Source organism: Pelophylax lessonae, assembly GCF_965119305.1.
Source record: "Pelophylax lessonae genome assembly, chromosome: 12".
Lineage (NCBI taxonomy): Eukaryota > Metazoa > Chordata > Amphibia > Anura > Ranidae > Pelophylax > Pelophylax lessonae.
Window position 1 is genome coordinate 560394 of NC_138779.1, and position 23858 is coordinate 584251.

Below are 23858 nucleotides of genomic sequence, written 5' to 3' on the forward strand. Positions count from 1 at the left end.
GTAGATCCGTCATCAATCACTCCGCCCACCGCACCCGGAAAAAATAATCGCTTACACCGACAGGGATGCGCCTCTGTATGACCGTTCTTTTATAGGGAAGGGCGGGGCCACCTTTCTACATCACCTGGTGGCACCACCCCTTCTGACATCACAGAACGGTGTATGCCCCGATAAGGGTCTGGTATGGACTGGGGAGGGGGACCCCACGCCGTTTTTTTTTTACATTTCTCCATTGCCGGGCAATGCCGACATTCTTTTCTTTCCATTCATCTGTCGGTGGGGAAGCCCGGTGACAGCTGAGGACTCGTGGTTGCTAAGGACGCAGGCAGGCGGCTTCTCGGCCCGCTGCTTAGCAACCAGCTATTTCTTCACACACAATTCCTTCTTCAACCGATCCGAATTCTAATTCTTCTGAAAAGTTGGAATTCGTTAGAAAACGAATAAATGAAGCGAATTTTAACGCATTTCATAGAAATTCATAAATATTTCATCCAGATCTCCGAATCACCAAAAATTTGTCCTAATTTGTATCTGGACTGATAAACAAATTTCACATTTCTATATTTTTATCAATTAACAAAATAGAAAGTTAGGCCGGCCACACATTATACAATTTCCATTGAGAGAAAAATCCAAATACAATCAATATTTGGGGTGCCCCCCCCATTTGCCTTCTTCTAGGTAGATTTGCACCCAGTGTTTGAAGGATCTCGGCAGGTAGGCGGCTCTATGGCAGGTAGGTGGTTCTATGGCAGGTAGGTGGTTCTATGGCAGGTAGGTGGTTCTATGGCAGGTAGGCGGCTCTATGGCAGGTAGGCGGTTCTATGGCAGGTAGGTGGCTCTATGGCAGGTAGGCGGTTCTATGGCAGGTAGGTGGCTCTATGGCAGGTAGGCGGTTCTATGGCAGGTAGGTGGTTCTATGGCAGGTAGGTGGCTCTATGGCAGGTAGGTGGTTCTATAGCAGGTAGGTGGTTCTATGGCAGGTAGGTGGCTCTATGGCAGGTAGGCGGTTCTATGGCAGGTAGGCGGTTCTATGGCAGGTAGGTGGCTCTATGGCAGGTAGGTGGCTCTATGGCAGGTAGGTGGTTCTATGGCAGGTAGGTGGCTCTATGGCAGGTTGGTGGTTCTATGGCAGGTAGGTGGCTCTATGGCAGGTAGGTGGCTCTATAGCAGGTAGGCGGCTCTATGGCAGGTAGGTGGTTCTATGGCAGGTAGGCGGTTCTATGGCAGGTAGGCGGCTCTATAGCAGGTTGGTGGCTCTATAGCAGGTAGGTGGTTCTATGGCAGGTAGGTGGTTCTATGGCAGGTAGGTGGTTCTATGGCAGGTAGGTGGCTCTATGGCAGGTAGGCGGCTCTATGGCAGGTAGGCGGCTCTATGGCAGGTAGGTGGTACTATGGCAGGTAGGCAGTCTATGGCAGGTAGGCGGTTCTATGGCAGGTAGGTGGTTCTATGGCAGGTAGGTGGTTCTATGGCAGGTAGGTGGTTCTATGGCAGGTAGGTGACTCTATGGCAGGTAGGCAGTCTATGGCAGGTAGGCGGTTCTATGGCAGGTAGGTGGTTCTATGGCAGGTAGGCGGTTCTATGGCAGGTAGGTGGTTCTATGGCAGGTAGGTGACTCTATGGCAGGTAGGCAGTCTATGGCAGGTAGGCGGTTCTATGGCAGGTAGGTGGTTCTATGGCAGGTAGGCGGTTCTATGGCAGGTAGGTGGTTCTATGGCAGGTAGGTGACTCTATGGCAGGTAGGTGGCTCTAGGTATATATGGGAGAACTAAGCACAGATCTTCTGTGGATGTCGGCTGCCTCCAATTCTTCATCCCAGACAGACTCCATGATGGGGAGATCCGGGCTCTGTGGGGGCCAAACCATCACTTCCAGAACTTCTTCTTCTTTGCACTGAACATACACTATATTGTCAAAAGTATTGGGACGCCTTTACACACACATGAACTTTAATGACCCCCCAGTCTTAGGCTGGCCATACACTATACAATTTTCTTGTTCAACTTTCCTTTAGATTTACCAAAACCATGTAATATAGGGTCAAACCCAAACACTTTCAATTTGTATGCAGTCAGGCAGGCCCTTGCACTACATAGATTAAGGTAAATCTAAAGGAAATTGAATAAGAAAATTGTATAATGTATGGCCAGCCTTAGTCTGTTGGGATCAATATTGAGTTGGCTCCGCCCTTTACAGCTATAACAGCTTCAACTCTTCTGGGAAGGCCGTCCACAAGGTTTAGGAGTGTCTATGGGAATGTTTCACCATTCTTCCAGAAGCCCATTTGTGAGGTCAGGCACTGATGTTGGACGAGAAGGCCTGGCTCACAGTCTGCGCTCTAATTCATCCCAAAGGTGTTCTATGGAGTTGAGGTCAGGACTCTGTGCAGGCCAGTCGTGTTCCTCCACCCCAAACTCACTCATCCATGTCTTTATGGACCTTGCTTTGTGCACTGGTCCAATCATTTGGTGGAGGGGTGGTTATGGTGTGGGGGAGGGGGGGATTATGATGTGGAGGAGGGATTATGGTGTGGGGGAGGGGGGATTATGGTGTGGAGGGGGGATTATGGTGTGGGGGAGGGGGGATTATGGTGTGGAGGGGGGGGGGTTATGGTGTGGGGGAGGGGGGATTATAGTGTGGAGGGGGATTATGGTGTGGGGGAGGGGGAATTATAGTGTGGAGGGGGATTATGGTGGGGGGAGAGGATGATGATGTGGGGGAGGGGGGATTATGGTGTGGAGGGGGGGAGGGGGAATTATAGTGTGGAGGGGGATTATGGTGGGGGGAGAGGATGATGATGTGGGGGAGGGGGGATTATGGTGTGGAGGGGGGATTATGGTGTGGAGGGGGGGAGGGGGGATTATGGTGTGGAGGGGGGAGGGGGGATTATGGTGTGGGGGTGTTTTTCAGGGGTTGGGGTTGGCCCCTTAGCTCCAGTGAAGGGAACTCTCATAGAGGATGTAAAGCTTCCTCTGTAACTTGTACCTGTAGGTGATCCTATGATAAGGCGTAGATATAGGTGGTGTATATAGATATAGGTGGTGTATATAGATATAGGTGGTGTATATAGATATAGGTGGGGTGTATAGATATAGGTGGTGTATATATAGATATAGGTGGTGTATATAGATATAGGTGGGGTGTATAGATATAGGTGGTGTATATAGATATAGGTGGTGTATATATAGATATAGGTGGTGTATATAGATATAGGTGGGGTGTATATAGATATAGGTGGTGTATATAGATATAGGTGGTGTATATATATATATATAGGTGGTATATATAGATATAGGTGGTGTATATATATATATATATATATATAGGTGGGGTGTATATAGATATAGGTGGTGTATATATATATATATATAGGTGGTGTATATATATATATAGGTGGTGTATATATAGATATAGGTGGGGTGTATATAGATATAGGTGGTGTATATAGATATAGGTGGTGTATATAGATATAGGTGGTGTATATAGATATATATAGATATAGGTGGGGTGTATATAGATATAGGTGGTGTATATAGATATAGGTGGGGTGTATATAGATATAGGTGGTGTATATAGATATAGGTGGGGTGTATAGATATAGGTGGTGTATATAGATATAGGTGGTGTATATATAGATATAGGTGGTGTATATAGATATAGGTGGTGTATATATAGATATAGGTGGTGTATATAGATATAGGTGGGGTGTATATAGATATAGGTGGTGTATATAGATATAGGTGGTGTATATATAGATATAGGTGGTGTATATATATATATAGGTGGTATATATAGATATAGGTGGTGTATATATATATATATATATAGGTGGGGTGTATATAGATATAGGTGGTGTATATATATATATATATAGGTGGTGTATATATATATATAGGTGGTGTATATATAGATATAGGTGGGGTGTATATAGATATAGGTGGTGTATATAGATATAGGTGGTGTATATAGATATAGGTGGTGTATATAGATATATATAGATATAGGTGGGGTGTATATAGATATAGGTGGTGTATATAGATATAGGTGGGGTGTATATAGATATAGGTGGTGTATATAGATATAGGTGGGGTGTATATAGATATAGGTGGTGTATATAGATATATGTGGTGTATATATATATATAGGTGGTGTATATAGATATAGGTGGGGTGTATATATAGATATAGGTGGTGTATATAGATATAGGTGGGGTGTATATAGATATAGGTGGTGTATATAGATATAGGTGGGGTGTATATAGATATAGGTGGTGTATATAGATATAGGTGGGGTGTATATATAGATATAGGTGGTGTATATAGATATAGGTGGGGTGTATATATAGATATAGGTGGTGTATATAGATATAGGTGGGGTGTATATATAGATATAGGTGGTGTATATAGATATAGGTGGGGTGTATATAGATATAGGTGGTGTATATAGATATAGGTGGGGTGTATATAGATATAGGTGGGGTGTATATAGATACACCAAAATCCATTCACACCTGCCTAAAACTTTTGCACAGTAGCAGAGACCCCAGAGAATACAATGGGGGTGCCGGTGATTTTGGCGTCTCGGTGAAATACTCCGATTCTTTTTTGTGCCCAAGCAACATAATTTTCAATTTTGTAGTGACATAAGAGGGGGGGAGGGGGGGATATCCGTCATGCGGTGACTACAATCCCGGAACCGTCCATACAGGTTGTCGGTTTAGAATGGACCATGATTTGCGGTCTGAGGACAATCGCCATTAATTTACTACACGGGGGGGGGGGTTCCCTTTACAGTGCGGTCAGGAGTCTCTCCATCTAACTGAGCACAGGGTGGGGGTGGGGAAACATATGGCAGTGATTGGGCACATTTCTCAGCCAATCAAAGTTCTGAGAAGATGTAAGCAGAGGCCTGGCTGCTACGGTGCCGGGATTGTGTGCACAGGTCGGAGCGCCCTCTGGTGGGAGCTTTATGTCAGTGAAAGGGTTACCAACCATGAATGGCCGGAATGATGGACAGCGGGTCCCAGAGGTGGGAGGAGCCGCGGCTTCTATTGGAGACGTTGGGGCCCCTCCGTATATATCTGAACCTATGGACTGATAAAGCCAACGTCGGCCATCTTGGTCTGCACTCCTCGGGGGTGGGACAAGTCTACAAGTATAAATCCCGTCAGCAGCTCTCATCACTCGATGTGAAATCTCACCGTCTGAGGAATCCTTCATCTCGGCTGAACCAAATCCAGAGCCGCTCCTCTTCTCTGCTGGACTCAATTTCTTCTTACCATGAAGGGATCTCCTCCTCCCTGCAAGTCAAACAAACAGGAGTGTGAGAACCGCCGACACATCACAGAGCGCCGCCTATTACAGAGCACCGCCCATCACAGAGCGCCGCCCATCACAGAGCACCACCTATCGCAGAGCGCCGCCCATCGCAGAACACCACCCATCACAGAGCGCCGCCTATCACAAAGCGCCGCCCATCACAGAGCGCCGCCTATTACAGAGCACCGCCCATCACAGAGCGCCGCCCATCACAGAGCACCGCCCATCACAGAGCGCCGCCCATCGCAGAGCACCGCCCATCGCAGAGCACCGCCCATCGCAGAGCACCGCCCATCACAGAGCGCCGCCCATCGCAGAACACCACCCATCGCAGAACACCACCCATCACAGAGCGCCGCCCATCACAAAGCACCGCCCATCACAGAGCGCCGCCTATCACAAAGCGCCGCCCATCACAGAGCGCCGCCTATTACAGAGCACCGCCCATCACAGAGCGCCGCCCATCACAGAGCACCACCTATCGCAGAGCGCCGCCCATCGCAGAACACCACCCATCGCAGAGCACCGCCCATCACAGAACACCACCCATCACAGAGCGCCGCCTATCACAAAGCGCCGCCCATCACAGAGCGCCGCCCATCACAGAGCGCCGCCTATCACAAAGCGCCGCCTATCGCAGAGCGCCACACATCGCACATCCATCCATCCATGTCTCCACCCATGCATAGCTCCATCTATCCATGTCTCCATCTATCCATCCATCCATCCATCCAACCACATCTCCATCTATACATCCACGTCTCCATCCACCACCATCCATCCACACATCCACATCTCCCTGCAACCACATCTCCATATATCCACCCACATCTCCATCTACGTCTCCGTCCATCCATGTCTCCATCTATTTAAGTCTCCGTCCATCCATGTCCCCATCCATCCATCCATGTCTCCATCCATCCATCCATGTCCCCATCCATCCATCCATGTCTCCATCCATCCATGTCTCCATCCATCCATGGATCCTTCCACGTCTCCATCTATCAAGCCATCCATCCCTCCCTCCATCCATTCCCCCATGCATCCATCCTTACTTCCATGTCTCCATCTATTAACGCATCAATCCCTCCCTCCCTCCATCCATCCACTCCCCCACCCATTCAAGTCTCCATCCATCCATGTATGCATGCTTTATTTCAAGAAATCACATTGAAAAAAAACCCCAAACACTTCTAGCTGTGGCCATCTTGAGTAAGGGCAAATGATTCATGCAGTATTTACTTCCTGGGGTCCATCTGCCCTTAGCTCAGGCATGCAGGCAGGAGGGTGCGCTTAGCTAAAAAAATGCCAATCCCACCATGAAGAGTCACAACGGAGAGGTTACCGGACTGTCGCCCTTCAGGAGATCCCGGAGAGGTGACTGGACTGTCGCCCTTCAGAAGATCCCGGAGGTGACCGGACCGTCGCCCTTCAGGAGATCCCGGAAGTGACTGGAACGTCGCCCTTCAGGAGATCCCGGAGGTGACCGGACCGTCGCCCTTCAGAAGATCCCGGAGGTGACCGGACCATCGCCCTTCAGGAGATCCCGGAAGTGACCAGACCATCGCCCTTCAGGAGATCCCGGAAGTGACTGGAACATCGCCCTTCAGGAGATCCCGGAGAGGTGACCGGACCGTCGCCCTTCATGAGATCCCGGAGGTGACCGGACCGTCGCCCTTCAGAAGATCCCGGAGGTGACCGGACCATCGCCCTTCAGGAGATCCCGGAGAGGTGACCGGACCGTCGCCCTTCAGAAGATCCCGGAAGTGACCAGACCATCGCCCTTCAGGAGATCCCGGAGAGGTGACCGGACCGTCGCCCTTCAGAAGATCCCGGAGGTGACCGGACCATCGCCCTTCAGGAGATCCCGGAAGTGACCAGACCATCGCCCTTCAGGAGATCCCGGAAGTGACCGGAACGTCGCCCTTCAGGAGATCCCGGAGAGGTGACTGGACTGTCGCCCTTCAGAAGATCCCGGAGGTGACCAGACCGTCGCTCCTTCAGAAGATCCCGGAGGTGACCGGACCGTCGCCCTTCAGAAGATCCCGAAGAGGTGACTGGACTGTCGCCCTTCAGAAGATCCCGGAGGTGACCAGACCGTCGCCCTTCAGAAGATCCCGGAGGTGACCGGACCGTCGCCCTTCAGAAGATCCCGGAGGTGACTGGACCGTCGCCCTTCAGGAGATCCCAGCGGTGACTGGACCATCGCCCTTCATGAGATCCTGGAGGTGACCGGACCGTCGCCCTTCAGGAGATCCCGGAAGTGACCAGACCATCGCCCTTCATGAGATCCCGGAAGTGACCAGACCATCGCCCTTCAGGAGATCCCGGAAGTGACTGGAACGTCGCCCTTCAGGAGATCCCGGAGAGGTGACCGGACCGTCGCCCTTCAGGAGATCCCGGAGAGGTAACTGGACTGTCGCCCTTCAGAAGATCCCGGAGGTGACCGGACCGTCGCCCCTCAGAAGATCCCGGAGGTGACCAGACCATCGCTCTTCAGAAGATCCTGGAAAGGGGACTGGACCATCGCCCATTCAGGAGATCCTGGGAGTGAGTTAACCATCACCCTTCAGAAGATCCCGGAGGTGACCGGACTGTCGCTCTTCAGAAGATCCCGAAATTATCCGGACTGTCGCTCTTCAGGAGATCCCAGAGGTGACCGGACCGTTACCCTTCAGGAGATCCCGGAAGTGACTGGACCGTCGCACTTCATGGGATCCCGGAGGTGACCGGACCGTCGCCCTTCAGGAGATCCAGGAGGTGACCGGAACGTCGCACTACAGGTGATCCCAGTGGTGACTGGACTGTCGCACTACAGGAGATCCCAGAGGTGACCGGACCGTCACCCTTCGGAAGATCCCGGAGGTGACCGGACAATCGCCCTTCAGAAGATCCCGGAGAGGTGACCGGACCATTGCCCATTCAGGAGATCCTGGAGGTCCCATCGGATGGATTATTAATAGTGATGGAGATGGAATAGATCTGTGATCTATGTTCCATGGAAGGAATCAGCCATGTGACCCCCCTCTACCCCTCATCTCTGCTATATGGACTATATCAGAGTTCCCAGGACCGGGGGGGGGGGGTTAAGCACGGACAGTCCTCGGGGACCGGAGTTCATAGGATCCGGGGGAGAGCCTGTCGCTCTTCAGAAGATCCCGGAGGTTAGCAGACTGTCGCCCTTCACGAGATCTGAAGGTGACTGGACCGTCGCCCTTCTGAAGATCGCGGAGGTGACCGGAACGTCGCCCTTCAGGAGATCCTGGAGGTGACCGGAACGTCGCCCTTCAGGAGATCCTGGAGGTGACCGGACCATTGCCCTTCAGGAGATCCCGGAAGTGACTGGAACGTCGCCCTTCAGGAGATCCCGGAGAGGTGACCGGACCGTCGCCCTTCATGAGATCCCGGAGGTGACCGGACCGTCGCCCTTCATGAGATCCCGGAGAGGTGACTGGACCGTCGCCCTTCAGGAGATCCCGGAGAGGTGACTGGACCGTCGCCCTTCAGGAGATCCCGGAGAGGTGACTGGACTGTCGCCCTTCAGAAGATCCCGGAGGTGACCAGACCGTCGCCCTTCAGAAGATCCCGGAGGTGACCGGACCGTCGCCCTTCAGAAGATCCCGAAGAGGTGACTGGACTGTCGCCCTTCAGAAGATCCCGGAGGTGACCAGACCGTCGCCCTTCAGAAGATCCCGGAGGTGACCGGACCGTCGCCCTTCAGAAGATCCCGGAGGTGACTGGACCGTCGCCCTTCAGGAGATCCCGGAAGTGACCAGACCATCGCCCTTCAGAAGATCCCAGAAGTGACTGGAACGTCGCCCTTCAGGAGATCCCGGAAGTGACCGGACCGTCGCCCTTCAGAAGATCCCGGAGGTGACTGGACCGTCGCCCTTCAGGAGATCCCAGCGGTGACCGGACCATCGCCCTTCATGAGATCCTGGAGGTGACCGGACCGTCGCCCTTCAGGAGATCCCGGAAGTGACCAGACCATCGCCCTTCAGGAGATCCCGGAGAGGTGACCGGACCGTCGCCCTTCAGAAGATCCCGGAGGTGACCGGACCATCGCTCTTCAGAAGATCCTGGAAAGGGGACTGGACCATCGCCCATTCAGGAGATCCTGGGAGTGAGTTAACCGTCACCCTTCAGGAGATCCCGGAAGTGACTGGACCGACGCACTTCATGGGATCCCGGAGGTGACCGGACCGTCGCCCTTCAGGAGACCCAGGAGGTGACCGGAACGTCGCACTACAGGTGATCCCAGAGGTGACTGGACTGTCGCACTACAGGAGATCCCAGAGGTGACCGGACCGTCACCCTTCGGAAGATCCCGGAGGTGACCGGACAATCGCCCTTCAGAAGATCCCGGAGAGGTGACCGGACCGTCACCCTTCGGAAGATCCCGGAGAGGTGACCGGACCATTGCCCATTCAGGAGATCCTGGAGGTCCCATCGGATGGATTATTAATAGTGATGGAGATGGAATAGATCTGTGATCTATGTTCCATGGAAGGAATCAGCCATGTGACCCCCCCTCTACCCCTCATCTCTGCTATATGGACTATATCAGAGTTCCCAGGACCAGGGGGGGGGGGGGGGGGGTTCAGCACGGACAGTCCTCGGGGACCGGAGTTCATAGGATCCGGGGGGGGGGGCCTGTCGCTCTTCAGAAGATCCCGGAGGTTAGCAGACTGTCGCCCTTCACGAGATCTGAAGGTGACTGGACCATCGCCCTTCGGGAGATCCCGGAGGTGACCAGACCGTCGCCCTTCTGAAGATCGCGGAGGTGTCCCTTCAGGAGATCCTGGAGGTGACTAACCATCACCCTTCAGGAGATCCAAGAAGTGACCGGACCTTCGCCCTTCAGAAGATCCCGGAAAGGTGACGGAACCGTCGCCCTTCAGAAGATCCTGGAGAGGTGACTGGACCATCGCCTATTCAGGAGATCCTGGGGGTGAGTTAACCGTCACTCTTCAGAAGAACCCGGAGGTAATCTTCTGAAGGGGGCGGGGACTACGTTCCCCTGAGGATAGTAATGGAATTGGGGGCGGGGACTACGTTACCCAGAGGACAGGAATGGTATTGGGGGCGGGGACCCCGAGGATAGTAATGGTATTGGGGGTGGGGACTACGTTACCCAAAAGACAGTAATGGTATTGGGGCAGGGACTGCATTACCCTGAGGACGGTATTGATATCGGGGGCAGGGATTACGTTACCCAGAGGACAGTATTGGTATCAGGGAGGGGGACTGCGTTACCCTGAGGATAGTAATGGTATCGGGGGTGGGGACTAAGTTACCCTAAGGACGGTAATGGTATTGGGGGCGGGGACTAAGTAACCCTGAGGATGGTAATGGTATCGGGGGTGGGGACTACGTTACCCTAAGGACGGTAAGGGTATTGGGGCGGGGACTAAGTTACCTCAAGGACAGTAATGGTATCGGGGGTGGGGACTGCGTTACCCTGAGGATAGTAATGGTATCGGGGGTGGGGACTAAGTTACCCTAAGGACGGTAATGGTATTGGGGGCGGGGACTAAGTAACCCTGAGGATGGTAATGGTATCGGGGGTGGGGACTACGTTACATAGTTACATAGTTACATAGTAGGTGAGGTTGAATAAAGACAATAGTCCATCCAGTTCCCCTGTGTAGGTGTGTGTGGCTGTAATCATCTAACATAGCCCTCAATCTCCTGATCCTTGAGATGTAAGTCTAAGAGTCTTTTGAAAGTCACCATACTACCCGCAGAAACCACCTCTTGTGGTAGAGAATTCCACAATCTTGTTGCCCTAACAGTAAAGAACCCCCCACGTTGCCTGAGGTTAAATCTCTTCTCCTCTAATCGCATTGTATGTCCTCGAGTCCTCATGCAATTCCTTCGAATGAACAGCTTTTCTTCTAAGCTGAGATCCCCATTAAGATATTTATAAATTGCTATCATGTCCCCTCTCAGACGTCTTTTCTCCAGGGAAAATAAATCGAGCGATTGCAGCCGCTCTTCATAGGTAAGGTCCTCCAACCCCCTAATCAGTTTAGTTGCCCTTCTCTGGACTCTCTCCAGCTCCAACACATCCCACCTGAGGACTGGCGACCAGAACTGGACAGAATACTCCAGATGCGGTCGGACCAGAGTTTTATAAAGTGGAAGGATTATAGTCTTATCTCTGGAATACATCCCTTTCTTTATACATGCTAATATTCTGCTGGCTTTGGCAGCTGCCGCTTGACATTGCATGCTGTTGCCTAATCTATCATCAACCAAGACTCCCAGATCCTTCTCCATTTTTGATTCCCCCAAGGGTTCCCCTCCTAACGTGTATTGTGCTTTTATGTTTTTGGTCCCCAAGTGCAAAACCTTACACTTCTCCACATTAAACCTCATTTGCCATGTCGTTGCCCACTCTGTAATTTTGTCCAGGTCATTCTGTAGGATATCTGCTTCATGCTGTGCAGTTATTGCCCTGCCCAATTTTGTGTCATCTGCAAAAACTGATAACGAACTACTGATCCCGTCCTCAATGCTGTTTATGAATAAATTGAACAAGGTTGGTCCCAAGACTGAGCCTTGGGGGACCCCACTTACCACCCCAGACCAGTCTGAGTATGCGGTGTTTATTACCACCCTTTGGACACGCCCTTTTAGCCAATTCCGTATCCAAGAGCAAACCCTGCTGTCGATACCTGCAGACCTTATATTATTACGTTACCCTAAGGACGGTAAGGGTATTGGGGGCGGGGACTAAGTTACCTCAAGGACAGTAATGGTATTGGGACAGTGATGGTATCAGCGCACCAGCCTAGCGCATTATCCTCAGGGGGCTGACATGTGACATGTTCCAGCATATAAATTCCATAGAGCAACGTCCATGTAAAGTCCAATGTCTCGTGAAGACCAAAGGCTGACGAGAACATATTTTATATTTTATATGTGAGATATGGGCGAATCGTCATCAAAGTGGGAGCACAGCACCCATGTATATAGAGAGGTTTAGTTTTGTATGTATATATGTCTATGTTATGGTCTGGTCAATTGGTTGTGTAGCCACACCCATAAGGGTGATATCTCCTCCCCCAATCTTAAAGGTCTCAGTCATGGCCCTTAGGCTCTGAGGAAGAGGCACAGCCTCGAAACGCGTCAGCCTTTGGTCTTCACGAGACATTGGACTTTACATGGACGTTGTTCTATGGAATTAATATGCTGGAACATGTCGCATGTTTGTGAGGAATTTATTTTTAACACTTTTTCAATAAAAGCCCCCTGAGGATAATGCACTCGGCTGGTGCGCCCTTCTCTTTGTTTATATTTGCAGTGTTTTGTCGACCACCCCGGTCGTAGAGGGCAGCAAAGCTCAGCCATAGTGGATGCCAAGTGAGAGTTCCGGGATAGAGGCAGCCTGAGAACCTGGTTCTGAGCGCAGGAACAAGGTGCTCAGCATCGCAATTTTCTTTTTGGAGTGATGGTATCAGGGCTGGGGACTATATTAACCCAAGGACAGTAATGGTATTGGGGCGGGGACCACGTTACCCTGAGGGCAGTAATAGTATTGGGGGCGGGGACTACGTTACCCTGAGGCCGGTAATGGTATTGGAGGCAGGGACAACATTAGCCTGAGGATAGCAATGGTATTGGGGCGGGGACTAAGTTACCCTGGGGACGGTAATGGTATTGAGGGCGGGACTACGTTACCCCAAGGCCGGTAATGGCATTGGGGGCGGGACTAAGTTACCCTGGGGAGGGTAATGGTATTGAGGGCGGTACTATGTTACCCCGAGGCCGGTAATGGCATTGGGGGCGGGACTAAGTTACCCTGGGGACGGTAATGGTATTGAGGGCGGTACTATGTTACCCCGAGGCCGGTAATGGCATTGGGGGCGGGACTAAGTTACCCTGGGGACGGTAATGGTATTGAGGGCGGTACTATGTTACCCCGAGGCCGGTAATGGCATTGGGGGCAGGACTAAGTTACCCCGGGGATGGTAATGGTATTGAGGGCGGTACTACGTTACCCCGAGGCCGGTAATGGCATTGGGGGCAGGACTAAGTTACCCTGGGGACGGTAATGGAATTGAGGGCGGTACTACGTTACCCCGAGGCCGGTAATGGCATTGGGGGCTGGGCTTAGTTATCCTGGGGACGTTAATGATATTGAGGGAGGTACTATGTTACCCCGAGGCCGGTAATGGCATTGGGGGCAGGACTAAGTTACCCCGGGGATGGTAATGGTATTGAGGGCGGTACTACGTTACCCCGAGGCCGGTAATGGCATTGGGGGCGGGACTAAGTTACCCCGGGGATGGTAATGGTATTGAGGGCGGTACTACGTTACCCCGAGGCCAGTAATGGCATTGGGGGCGGGACTAAGTTACCCTGGGGACGGTAATGGTATTGAGGGCGGTACTATGTTACCCCGAGGCCGGTAATGGCATTGGGGGCGGGACTAAGTTACCCTGGGGACGGTAATGGTATTGAGGGCGGTACTATGTTACCCCGAGGCCGGTAATGGCATTGGGGGCGGGACTAAGTTACCCTGGGGACAGTAATGGTATTGAGGGCGGTACTATGTTACCCCGAGGCCGGTAATGGCATTGGGGGCAGGACTAAGTTACCCCGGGGATGGTAATGGTATTGAGGGCGGTACTACGTTACCCCGAGGCCGGTAATGGCATTGGGGGCAGGACTAAGTTACCCCGGGGATGGTAATGGTATTGAGGGCGGTACTACGTTACCCCGAGGCCGGTAATGGCATTGGGGGCAGGACTAAGTTACCCCGGGGATGGTAATGGTATTGAGGGCGGTACTACGTTACCCCGAGGCCGGTAATGGCATTGGGGGCGGGACTAAGTTACCCCGGGGATGGTAATGGTATTGAGGGCGGTACTACGTTACTCTGAGGCCGGTAATGGCATTGGGGGTGGGACTAAGTTACCCCGGGGATGGTAATGGTATTCAGGCGGGTAGGGATCCGCCGACTCGATATTCGGATCGGATATCGGCCCCGATACGGACAAAATAGCTGGATCGGGGATCGGTAAAATGAAGAGATTCACGGGCCGATCCGGTTTTGCGCTTTATATAGCTGTGAGGGAGCAGAGAACAGCTGTCAAAGAAAAAAAAAAAAAGAGCCTCCTGCAAATGCCTTTCAACTCTGCCAGTTAAGTAAACACAATGATTACAATGTATCTTTTCGTTCAGTCTGCCGGAGGAGGGAAGTTTAACCTCTTAAAGACTAAACCCATGACATTTTAGATTTTGAATGCACAATGTTATAAAGTATCTGCCGATACCGATCCGGAAGTATTATTCTGTTATAAGCTCACAAAACAGTACTTCCGGATCGGACTCGGGATCGACGATTTCACAAAGCAAAAGATCGGGATCAGGACCAAAAAAGACGGATCGGTGAATCCCTACAGGCGGGACTATGTTACCCACGAGGCTGGTAATGGTATTGGGGGTGGGACTAAGTTACCCGGGAACGATAATGGTATTGAGGGCGGGACTATGTTACCCTAGGCTGGTAATAGTATTGGGAGCGGGACTAAGTTACCCCAAGGCTGGTAATGGTATTGGGGGCGGGACTAAGTTCCCCCGAGGCCGGTAATGGTATTGGGGCGGGACTTAGCTACCCTGAGGCGGGTAATGGTATTGGGGGCGGGACTAAGATACCCTGGGAACGGTAATGGTATTGAGGGCTGGACTACGTTACCCCGAGGATGGTAATGGTATTGGGGGCGGGACCATGTTAGCTCAAGGACGGTAATGGTATTGGGGGCGGGACCATGTTACTCCGGTGACGGTAGATCATCATTCTGAACCTTCTCTGGACTTGTATTTCATTCATATTCTCAGAGATGAATGTTCGATCATTTGATATAAATAAAGTATTAAATGGACGGAAGGACGGAAGGACAGACGGAGAGACACACAGACAGACCTCAATAGCTGAGCTTCATATTTTACACCGAGCGGACTGAGTTGGAGGAATGCCCCCTCCCCCACTCTGCAGTCTGATAGGAAGGAGGCGGAGCTCTTTTATACTTCTAAGTGGAACCCCGATTCCAGAAAAGTACGGCGCTCCATAAAACAGAACGCAATGATCGGCAAATCGCATATTTTATTCACAGCAGAAAACAAATCGATCGTTCACACATTGTGAGAGAAGAATAAAGTGATGGCAGAGTCTGTGACACCGACAAGGAGGAGCCTGAAGCAAGCAGTACCATGATTGGGTATAGAAGGAGCATCTTAGAGAGTCAGAAGATGAGTTCATCAATCTTCCCTCCTTCCTTACAAGGTGCTGAACACCAAAGATCGAGGAATTTCCTAGGGGAGGTCACATGACAGGGGCGGGGTCAGGACATCACCAATTACAGAAAACTTGGATCCCCTTCAATGTCTTCCCTCCCTACAGACATTTCACTGGTAGTGATCCCTGGTAATCCCGCCATGGAGGTCACTTCCTGTTATCGGGTGACAACGCTCTGCCCCGCCTCCTAATTCTTCTCCTGCGTTGTCATCCCATCATCCGGCTTCCAATGGAGACTACAAGAAACCATTATAACACATGACACAGACGGGGGCCTCTGTCACCACTATCAGTATCAGGGAACAGGGAACCCCCCCCCCCTCAAGGAATGCCAGCAGTGGGGGGTCATAGAGACAGGAAGTAGCTGCAAAGAGGCCGCAGGAGATCTACATCACAGATAGAAGAAAGGATGAAGACAAAGGGAAAAAGGATTTTATTTAGAAAGAATGACAATCATCAAATTCTTCACTGAGCGGCTGGACTGACCTCCGGCTTCGTGTCTCCTTAGAGGGGATTTCCACTTAGAATTCTCTGTGTGGGAGTGGGGAGGAATAACCTGAAGACATCTCAGACATACCCTGACCTCCTCTGAACCCTGACCTCCTCTGAACCCTGACCTCCTCTGAACCCTGACCTCCTCTGAACCCTGACCTCCTCCGAACCCTTCACTGACCTCTGAACCCTGACCTCCTCTGAACCCTGACCTCCTCTGAACCCTGACCTCCTCTGAACCCTTCACTGACCTCCTCTGAACCCTTCACTGACCTCCTCTGAACCCTGACCTCCTCCGAACCCTTCACTGACCTCCTCTGAACCCTGACCTCCTCCGAACCCTTCACTGACCTCTGAACCCTGACCTCCTCTGAACCCTGACCTCCTCCGAACCCTTCACTGACCTCCTCTGAACCCTGACCTCCTCTGAACCCTTCACTGACCTCCTCTGAACCCTGACCTCCTCCGAACCCTTCACTAACCTCCTCTGAACCCTTCACTGACCTCCTCTGAACCCTGACCTCCTCTGAACCCTTCACTGACCTCCTCTGAACCCTGACCTCCTCTGAACCCTGACTTCCTCCGAACCCTTCACTGACCTCCTCCGAACCCTTCACTGACCTCCTCCGAACCCTGACCTCCTCTGAACCCTTCACTGACCTCCTCTGAACCCTGACCTCCTCTGAACCCTGACTTCCTCCGAACCCTTCACTGACCTCCTCCGAACCCTTCACTGACCTCCTCTGAACCCTGACCTCCTCCGAACCCTTCACTGACCTCCTCTGAACCCTGACCTCCTCCGAACCCTTCACTGACCTCCTCTGAACCCTGACCTCCTCTGAACCCTGACCTCCTCCGAACCCTTCACTGACCTCCTCCGAACCCTTCACTGACCTCCTCTGAACCCGGACCTCCTCCGAACCCTTCACTGACCTCCTCCGAACCCTTCACTGACCTCCTCTGAACCCTGACCTCCTCTGAACCCTGACCTCCTCCGAACCCTTCACTGACCTCCTCCGAACCCTTCACTGACCTCCTCTGAACCCTGACCTCCTCTGAACCCTGACCTCCTCCGAACCCTTCACTGACCTCCTCTGAACCCTGACCTCCTCTCAACCCTGACCTCCTCTGAACCCTTCACTGGCCTCCTCCCCTGGCTCTCTATCTGACCTCCTCTGAACCCTGACCTCCTCCGAACCCTTCACTGACCTCCTCTGAACCCTTCACTGACCTCCTCCCCTGGTTCTCTCCCTGACCTCCTCTCAACCCTTCAATGATCTCCTTGGGATCCTCTCCCGTCCTCTTCCTGATCCTTCATTAACCTCCTCCGGGTCACTCCCCTGACCTCCTCCAGAACCCTCTCTAATCCCCTCCGGACCCCCGATCTCCTCCGGATTCCTCTCTAACCTTCTCCAGATCCCCGCAGACCTCCCCCGGACCCTTCACTGACCTCCTCTGGATCCCCGACCTCCTCCAGATTCCTCTCTAACCTTCTCCAGATCCCCGCAGACCTCCTCCGGACCCTTCACTGACCTCCTCTGGATCCCCGACCTCCTCCAGATTCCTCTCTGACCTCCTCTGGACCCCCAATTTTCTCCAGATCCCCGCAGACCTCCCCTGGACCCTTCACTGGCCTCCTCCCCTGGCTCTCTACCTGACCTCCTCTGAACCCTGACCTCCTCCGAACCCTTCACTGACCTCCTCTGAACCCTGACCTCCTCTGAACCCTTCACTGACCTCCTCCCCTGGCTCTCTCCCTGACCTCCTCTCAACCCTTCAATGATCTCCTTGGGATCCTCTCCCGACCTCTTCCTGATCCTTCATTAACCTCCTCTGGGTCACTCCCCTGACCTCCTCCAGAACCCTCTCTAATCCCCTCCGGACCCCCGATCTCCTCCGGATTCCTCTCTAACCTTCTCCAGATCCCCGCAGACCTCCCCCGGACCCTTCACTGGCCTCCTCCCCTGGCTCTCTACCTGACCTACTCTGGATGGTCAAACCCTTCACTGATTTTCTCCAGATCCCCCCCCCCCTTCGACCTCCCCTGGACCCTTCACTGACCTCCCCTGCCCTGGACCCTTCACTGACCTCCCCTGGATCTCCCTCTGACCCTTCACTAACTTCCTCTGGATCCCTCAAACCTCCTCCAGACAGGGCCGGCGCTACCCATAGGCAAGGAAGGCGCAGGCTTAGAGCGCACATCAGTGGGAGGTGGCGCCTGCCTACCCCCCCCCCCCCCAGCATCCATTACTTGTGGAGAAGCAAACCTCAAGCCACAACAGTGAGGGGGGGGAGAGAGAATCAATGACGGAGGTGGGAGGGGGAGAGAAATAATCAATGATAGAGGTAGGGAGGGGGGAGAGAGAATCATTGCAGGAGGTGGGGAGGGGGAAGGCTCACTGACGGAGGTGGGGAGCAGAGACTCACTGACTGAGTAGGGGGGTGGGGAGGCTCATTGATGGGAGGTGGGGAGCAGAGACTCACTGACGGAGGTGGGGAGCAGAGACTCACTGACGGAGGTGGGAAGCAGAGACTCACTGACTGAGTAGGGGGGTGGGGAGGCTCACAGACCGAGTAGGGGGGCGGGGGGCTCATTGACAGAGGGGGGGGGAGGCAAGTCTCTTTGATGAAGGTTGGGAGGGGAATCATTGATGGAGATGGTGGGGGCAGGGGGGTGGCTTATTGAGGGAGGTGGGAAGGAAAGGCTCACTGACGGAGGTGGGGAGGGGAGGCAAGTCTCTTTGATGGAGGTGGGGGGGGGGGAATCCTTGATGGAGGTGGTGGGGGGAGGGGTTGGGGAGGCTCATTGATGGGGAGGATGAAGGCTCACTGACGGAGATGGTGAGGGGGAGGGGGGCATCTCATTGATGGAGGTGGGGGGGGAGGCTCACCGATGGAGGTAGGGGGGGAGGCTCACCGATGGAGGTAGGGGGGGGAGGCTCACCGATGGAGGTAGGGGGGGAGGCTCACCGATGGAGGTAGGGGGGGAGGCTCACCGATGGAGGTAGGGGGGACTCGTTGATGGAGGGGGGGGGGAGGCTGTGTCATGTAGTCTGAACCAACAGAAGAGCTACTGGAGCTCTGATTTGCTGGTGATGTGAATGCTGGTTGTGACAGAAAGGTGTCACTCACAGCTTTGTAGGTGGTTGTGTATGGGGGTGGTGTAGGTGCAGAGCAGTCAGGGTGTCCATGCTGACCCGTGTCCACACCTAAAAGCCCCTACAATGAACAGGTGAGCAGAAGAACCCTAACCACACACACACACCATAGGTTGAACCGGATGGACTGGTGTTTTTTTAGCCTTACCAACTATCTCCCTGGACCACAGAGCAATGGAAGAAGGTGGCCTGGTCTGATGGATTGGTTTTAGGAACACAGCCATGAATTTGAGGTGTTGACTTGGCCTCCAAATTCTCCAGATCTCAATCCAATTAAGTATCTGTGGGATGTGCTGGAAAAAAAAGTCCAATCCATGGAGGCCCCGCCCCCCAACTTTCAGGACTTGCTAGTGATGGCTTGGTGCCCGATACCACAGCGTACCTTCAGAGGTCTCATTGGGTCCATGCCTGAAGAGGTCAGAAAAGGGGAACCTACCGAATATTGTATACAGTTGTGCTGAAATGGTTTGCCTCCTCGGCAGAAATGGTGAAATTTTGGCACCGATAATGAAAATCTGACTGACGCGGCAAAAATCGTATTGTCTTATTTTCGGATAGTGATGATATGAAGCCATTTATTATCAGAGTTGTTTGGCTCCAATCCTAACTATACCGGAAATCCTCCAAATGTCCCTGATGAAGGAGGTGCCCCCCCCCAATGAAGGAGGTGCCCCCCCCCCCCCGGAATGTTTGGCCTTGGTACAGACACACAAGGTGACACACACAGGAGGTCATTTCCCACATCTGTGGTGTCCATGTACAAATAGTCAATGAGATTTTTCGCTCCCACATGGATGCACAGAGCAGGCTGAATACTGAGCCATGGGAAGCAGAAAAGAACTGTCAAAAGACCTGCGTAACATGGTAATAGAACTTTATAAAGATGAAAAAGGATATAAAAAGATATCCAAAAAAAGCCTTGAATATGCCAGTGAGTACTCTGCAATCACTCCAAGTGGAAAATTTGGAGATATCTTGATGCAAAGCCAAGGTCAGGTGGACGAAGAAAGATTGCAGCCACAGCTGCCAGAAGATATGTTTGAGATACAAAGAAAACCCACAGGTGACCAGGAGAAATACTGACCGCTCTGGAAAAAGATGGTGGGGTTGTTTCAAGGAGCACAATACGACAATATTTGAACAAAAATGAGCCGAATGGTGGAGTTGCCAGAAAGAAGCCTTTACTGCGCCACAGCCACAAAAAAAATGCCCGGTTACTACATGGCTGACATCACCTTGACACGCCTCTCAGCTTCTCTGGCACACTGTAATCTGGAGTAACCAGACTAAAATACAGTTTTATGGTCACAACCAGAAAAAGAGCTGGGCCTATAGTGACAAGAACACATCCCTACTGTGAAGCATGGTGGTTGCTCACTGATGTTTTTTTTTTGGGGGGGGGGGGGGTTGAGCTCTAAAGGCACATGGGGGGTAAATCTTGTGAAAATTGATGGAAGATGAATGCTGCAGCAGGTTATCATATAATACTGGCAGACTAGTGCATTCTTCTGCAGGAAAGCTGCCCATGGGACGCTCTTGGACTTTACACCACGACAATGACCCACAGCATAAGGCCAAGCTGACCCTCCAGCACGACAATGACCCACAGCATAAAGCCAAGCTGACCCTCCAGCACGACAATGACCCACAGCATAAAGCCAAGCTGACCCTCCAGCAGGACAATGATCCGAAGCACAAGGCCAAGCTGACCCTCCAGCAGGACAATGATCCGAAGCACAAGGCCAAACTGACCCTCCAGCAGGACAATGATCCGAAGAACAAGGCCAAGCTGACCCTCCAGCAGGACAATGACCCACAGCATAAGGCCAAGCTGACCCTCCAGCAGGACAATGATCCGAAGCACAAGGCCAAGCTGACCCTCCAGCACGACAATGACCCACAGCATAAAGCCAAGCTGACCCTCCAGCAGGACAATGATCCGAAGCACAAGGCCAAGCTGACCCTCCAGCAGGACAATGATCCGAAGCACAAGGCCAAGCTGACCCTCCAGCAGGACAATGATTCGAAGCACAAGGCCAAACTGACCCTCCAGCAGGACAATGACCCACAGCATAAGGCCAAGCTGACCCTCCAGCAGGACAATGATCCGAAGCACAAGGCCAAGCTGACCCTCCAGCACGACAATGACCCACAGCATAAAGCCAAGCTGACCCTCCAGCAGGACAATGATAATGGCAACTCCACCATTCATCTCATTTTTGTCCAACCCTAGCCATAACTCCAACCCAACCCTAACCCAACCCTAGCCACAACCCCAGCCATAACCCCAACCCAACCCTAGCCATAACCCCAACCCAACCCTAGACATAACCCCAACCCAACGCTAGCCATAACCCCAACCCAACCCTAACCCAACCCCAGCCATAACCCCAACCCTAGCCATAACCCCAACCTAACCCTAGCCATAACCCCAACCCCACCCTAACCTAACCCTAGCCATAACCCCAACCCAACCCTAGCCATAACCCCAACCCAACCCAACCCATAACCTCAAATTAACCCTAACCCAACCCTAGCCACAACCCTAACCTAACCCTAACCCAACCCCAGCCATACCCCAACCCAACCCTAGCCATAACACCAACCCAACCCCAGCCATAACCCTAACCCAACCCCAGCCATAACCCTAACCCTAACCCAACCCCAGCCATAACCCTAACCCTAACCCAACCCTCGCCATAACCCTATCCCAACCCTTGCAATAACCCTAACCCATCCCTAACCTAACCCTAGCCAAACCTTAATTCAACCCTAGCCATACCCTTAGCCTAACTCTAACCCTAAGCCAAGCCAAGCCTAACCCTAGCCAAAACCTAACCTAACCCCAAACCTAGTCATAACCAAACCCTACCCAACCCTAGCCAAACCCTAACACTAACTCTAGCTTAAAGTGTTACTAAACCCAGGACCCTGCATTCACTATATCTGGTCTCCCCCTGTACACAGAACATGGAAATGCAATTATTTTAGTCAATTTAAACTGCTAAATACCTTTTCTAATCAGCAGTATATTGCAGTCTTGTGACTTCTATGAGTGTCTGGTTAAAGCTTGTAGGAGTAGTTTTCATTCTCCCACGATTGCCCTATCAGGATGCAGGACCCCTGACCCTCTGTCTGGGCAGCGCTGATTGGCCCTGTGCACACACTCTCCCAAGAAAAAAAAAACTCTAACAATACACAGCAAACTGAGCATGTGCAGTCCCTTGGCTCTGTAAATATCAAGATTTATATTCGGGGTAATGGAAGAATGGGAGGATCAGAGAAGACAGGATCAAACAGCTTTTATACACAATGCAGGGGATTAACCCTTTAGGTTCCCCAGTGAGTATAACAAGCATGCTTTACTGCATATACCGACTGACTTTACTGTTGTGGGCTTAGTAACACTTTAACCCTAGCCCAACCCTAACCCTAGCCCAACCCAATGCCAACCCTAGGCATAACGCTAACCCAAGCCTTACCCTAAGCATAACCCAAACCCTAACTATAACCCTAGCCTAGACATGACCCTAGCTATAACCCTAACCCAACCCTAGACATAACCCTAGCCATACCCCCCTAACCGTAGGTTAACCCTAACCCAACGCTAACCCTAGCCTTAACCTTAGTCCTAGCCATAACCCTAGCCCAACCCTAACCCTAGCCCAACCCAATGCCAACCCTAGATATAACGCTAACCCAAGCCTTACCCTAAGCATAACCCAAACCCTAGCTATAACCCTAGCCTAGACATGACCCTAGCCATAACCCTAACCCAACCCTAGACATAACCCTAACCTTAGCCATATCCCCTAACCATAATCCTAACACTAGCCCAACCCTAACCCAAACTTTACCATAACCCAAACCCTAGCCATAACCCTGGCCATAATCCTAACCCTACCCTAACACCAGCAAAACTCTAACCCAACCCTAGCCATAATCTTAATCCTGGCCTGACCCCAACCCTAGCCATAACCATACCACTAGCCCAACCCTAACACTAGCCCAACCCTATCCATAACCCTAACCCAACCCTAGCCATAACCTTAATCTAAGCCTGACCCCAACCCTAGCCATAACCATACTACTAGCCTAACACTAGCCTAACCCTAAACCAACCCGAGCCATAACCTTAATCCTAGCCTGACCCCAACCCTGGCCATAACCTTAATCCTAGCCTGACCCCAACCCTAGCCATAACCCTAACGCTAGCCTGACTCTAGCCATAACTTTAGCCCAACCCTAGCCATAACCCTAACACTAGCCCAACCCTAGACATAACCTTAACCTTAACCCTAGCCCTAACACAAACCCTAGAAATAACCCTAACCATTCTTCTAACCCTAGCTCAACCCTAACCATTCTTCTAACCCTAGCAATAACCCTAAACCAAAACTCTAACCCTAGCCATAACCTTAACCCAACACTTACCCTAAGCATAACCCAAACCCTAAACATAATCCTAACCCTACCCTAACGCTAGCCCAACCCTAGGCCAATCCTTACCATAACCAAAACCCTAGCCCAATCCTAACCATAACCCTAGCAATAACCCTAATCATAACCCTAACCCTACCCTA

At 52.0% G+C, this 23858-nt stretch overlaps 1 protein-coding gene across 3 annotated transcripts in view; it reads right to left on the reverse strand.

Moving 5' to 3' along the window:
• The window catches only part of PRDM2 (PR/SET domain 2), a gene marked incomplete at its 3' end in the record, with an annotated part of 100472 nt that overhangs the window by 10046 nt on the left and 66568 nt on the right, over positions 1-23858 (reverse strand). For all 3 annotated transcript variants that reach the window (XM_082274482.1, XM_082274481.1, XM_082274483.1), the window contains one exon: positions 5202-5300. In XM_082274482.1, the coding sequence (XP_082130608.1) occupies positions 5202-5300 (99 nt within the window). The remainder of the gene's footprint in view (positions 1-5201; positions 5301-23858) is intronic.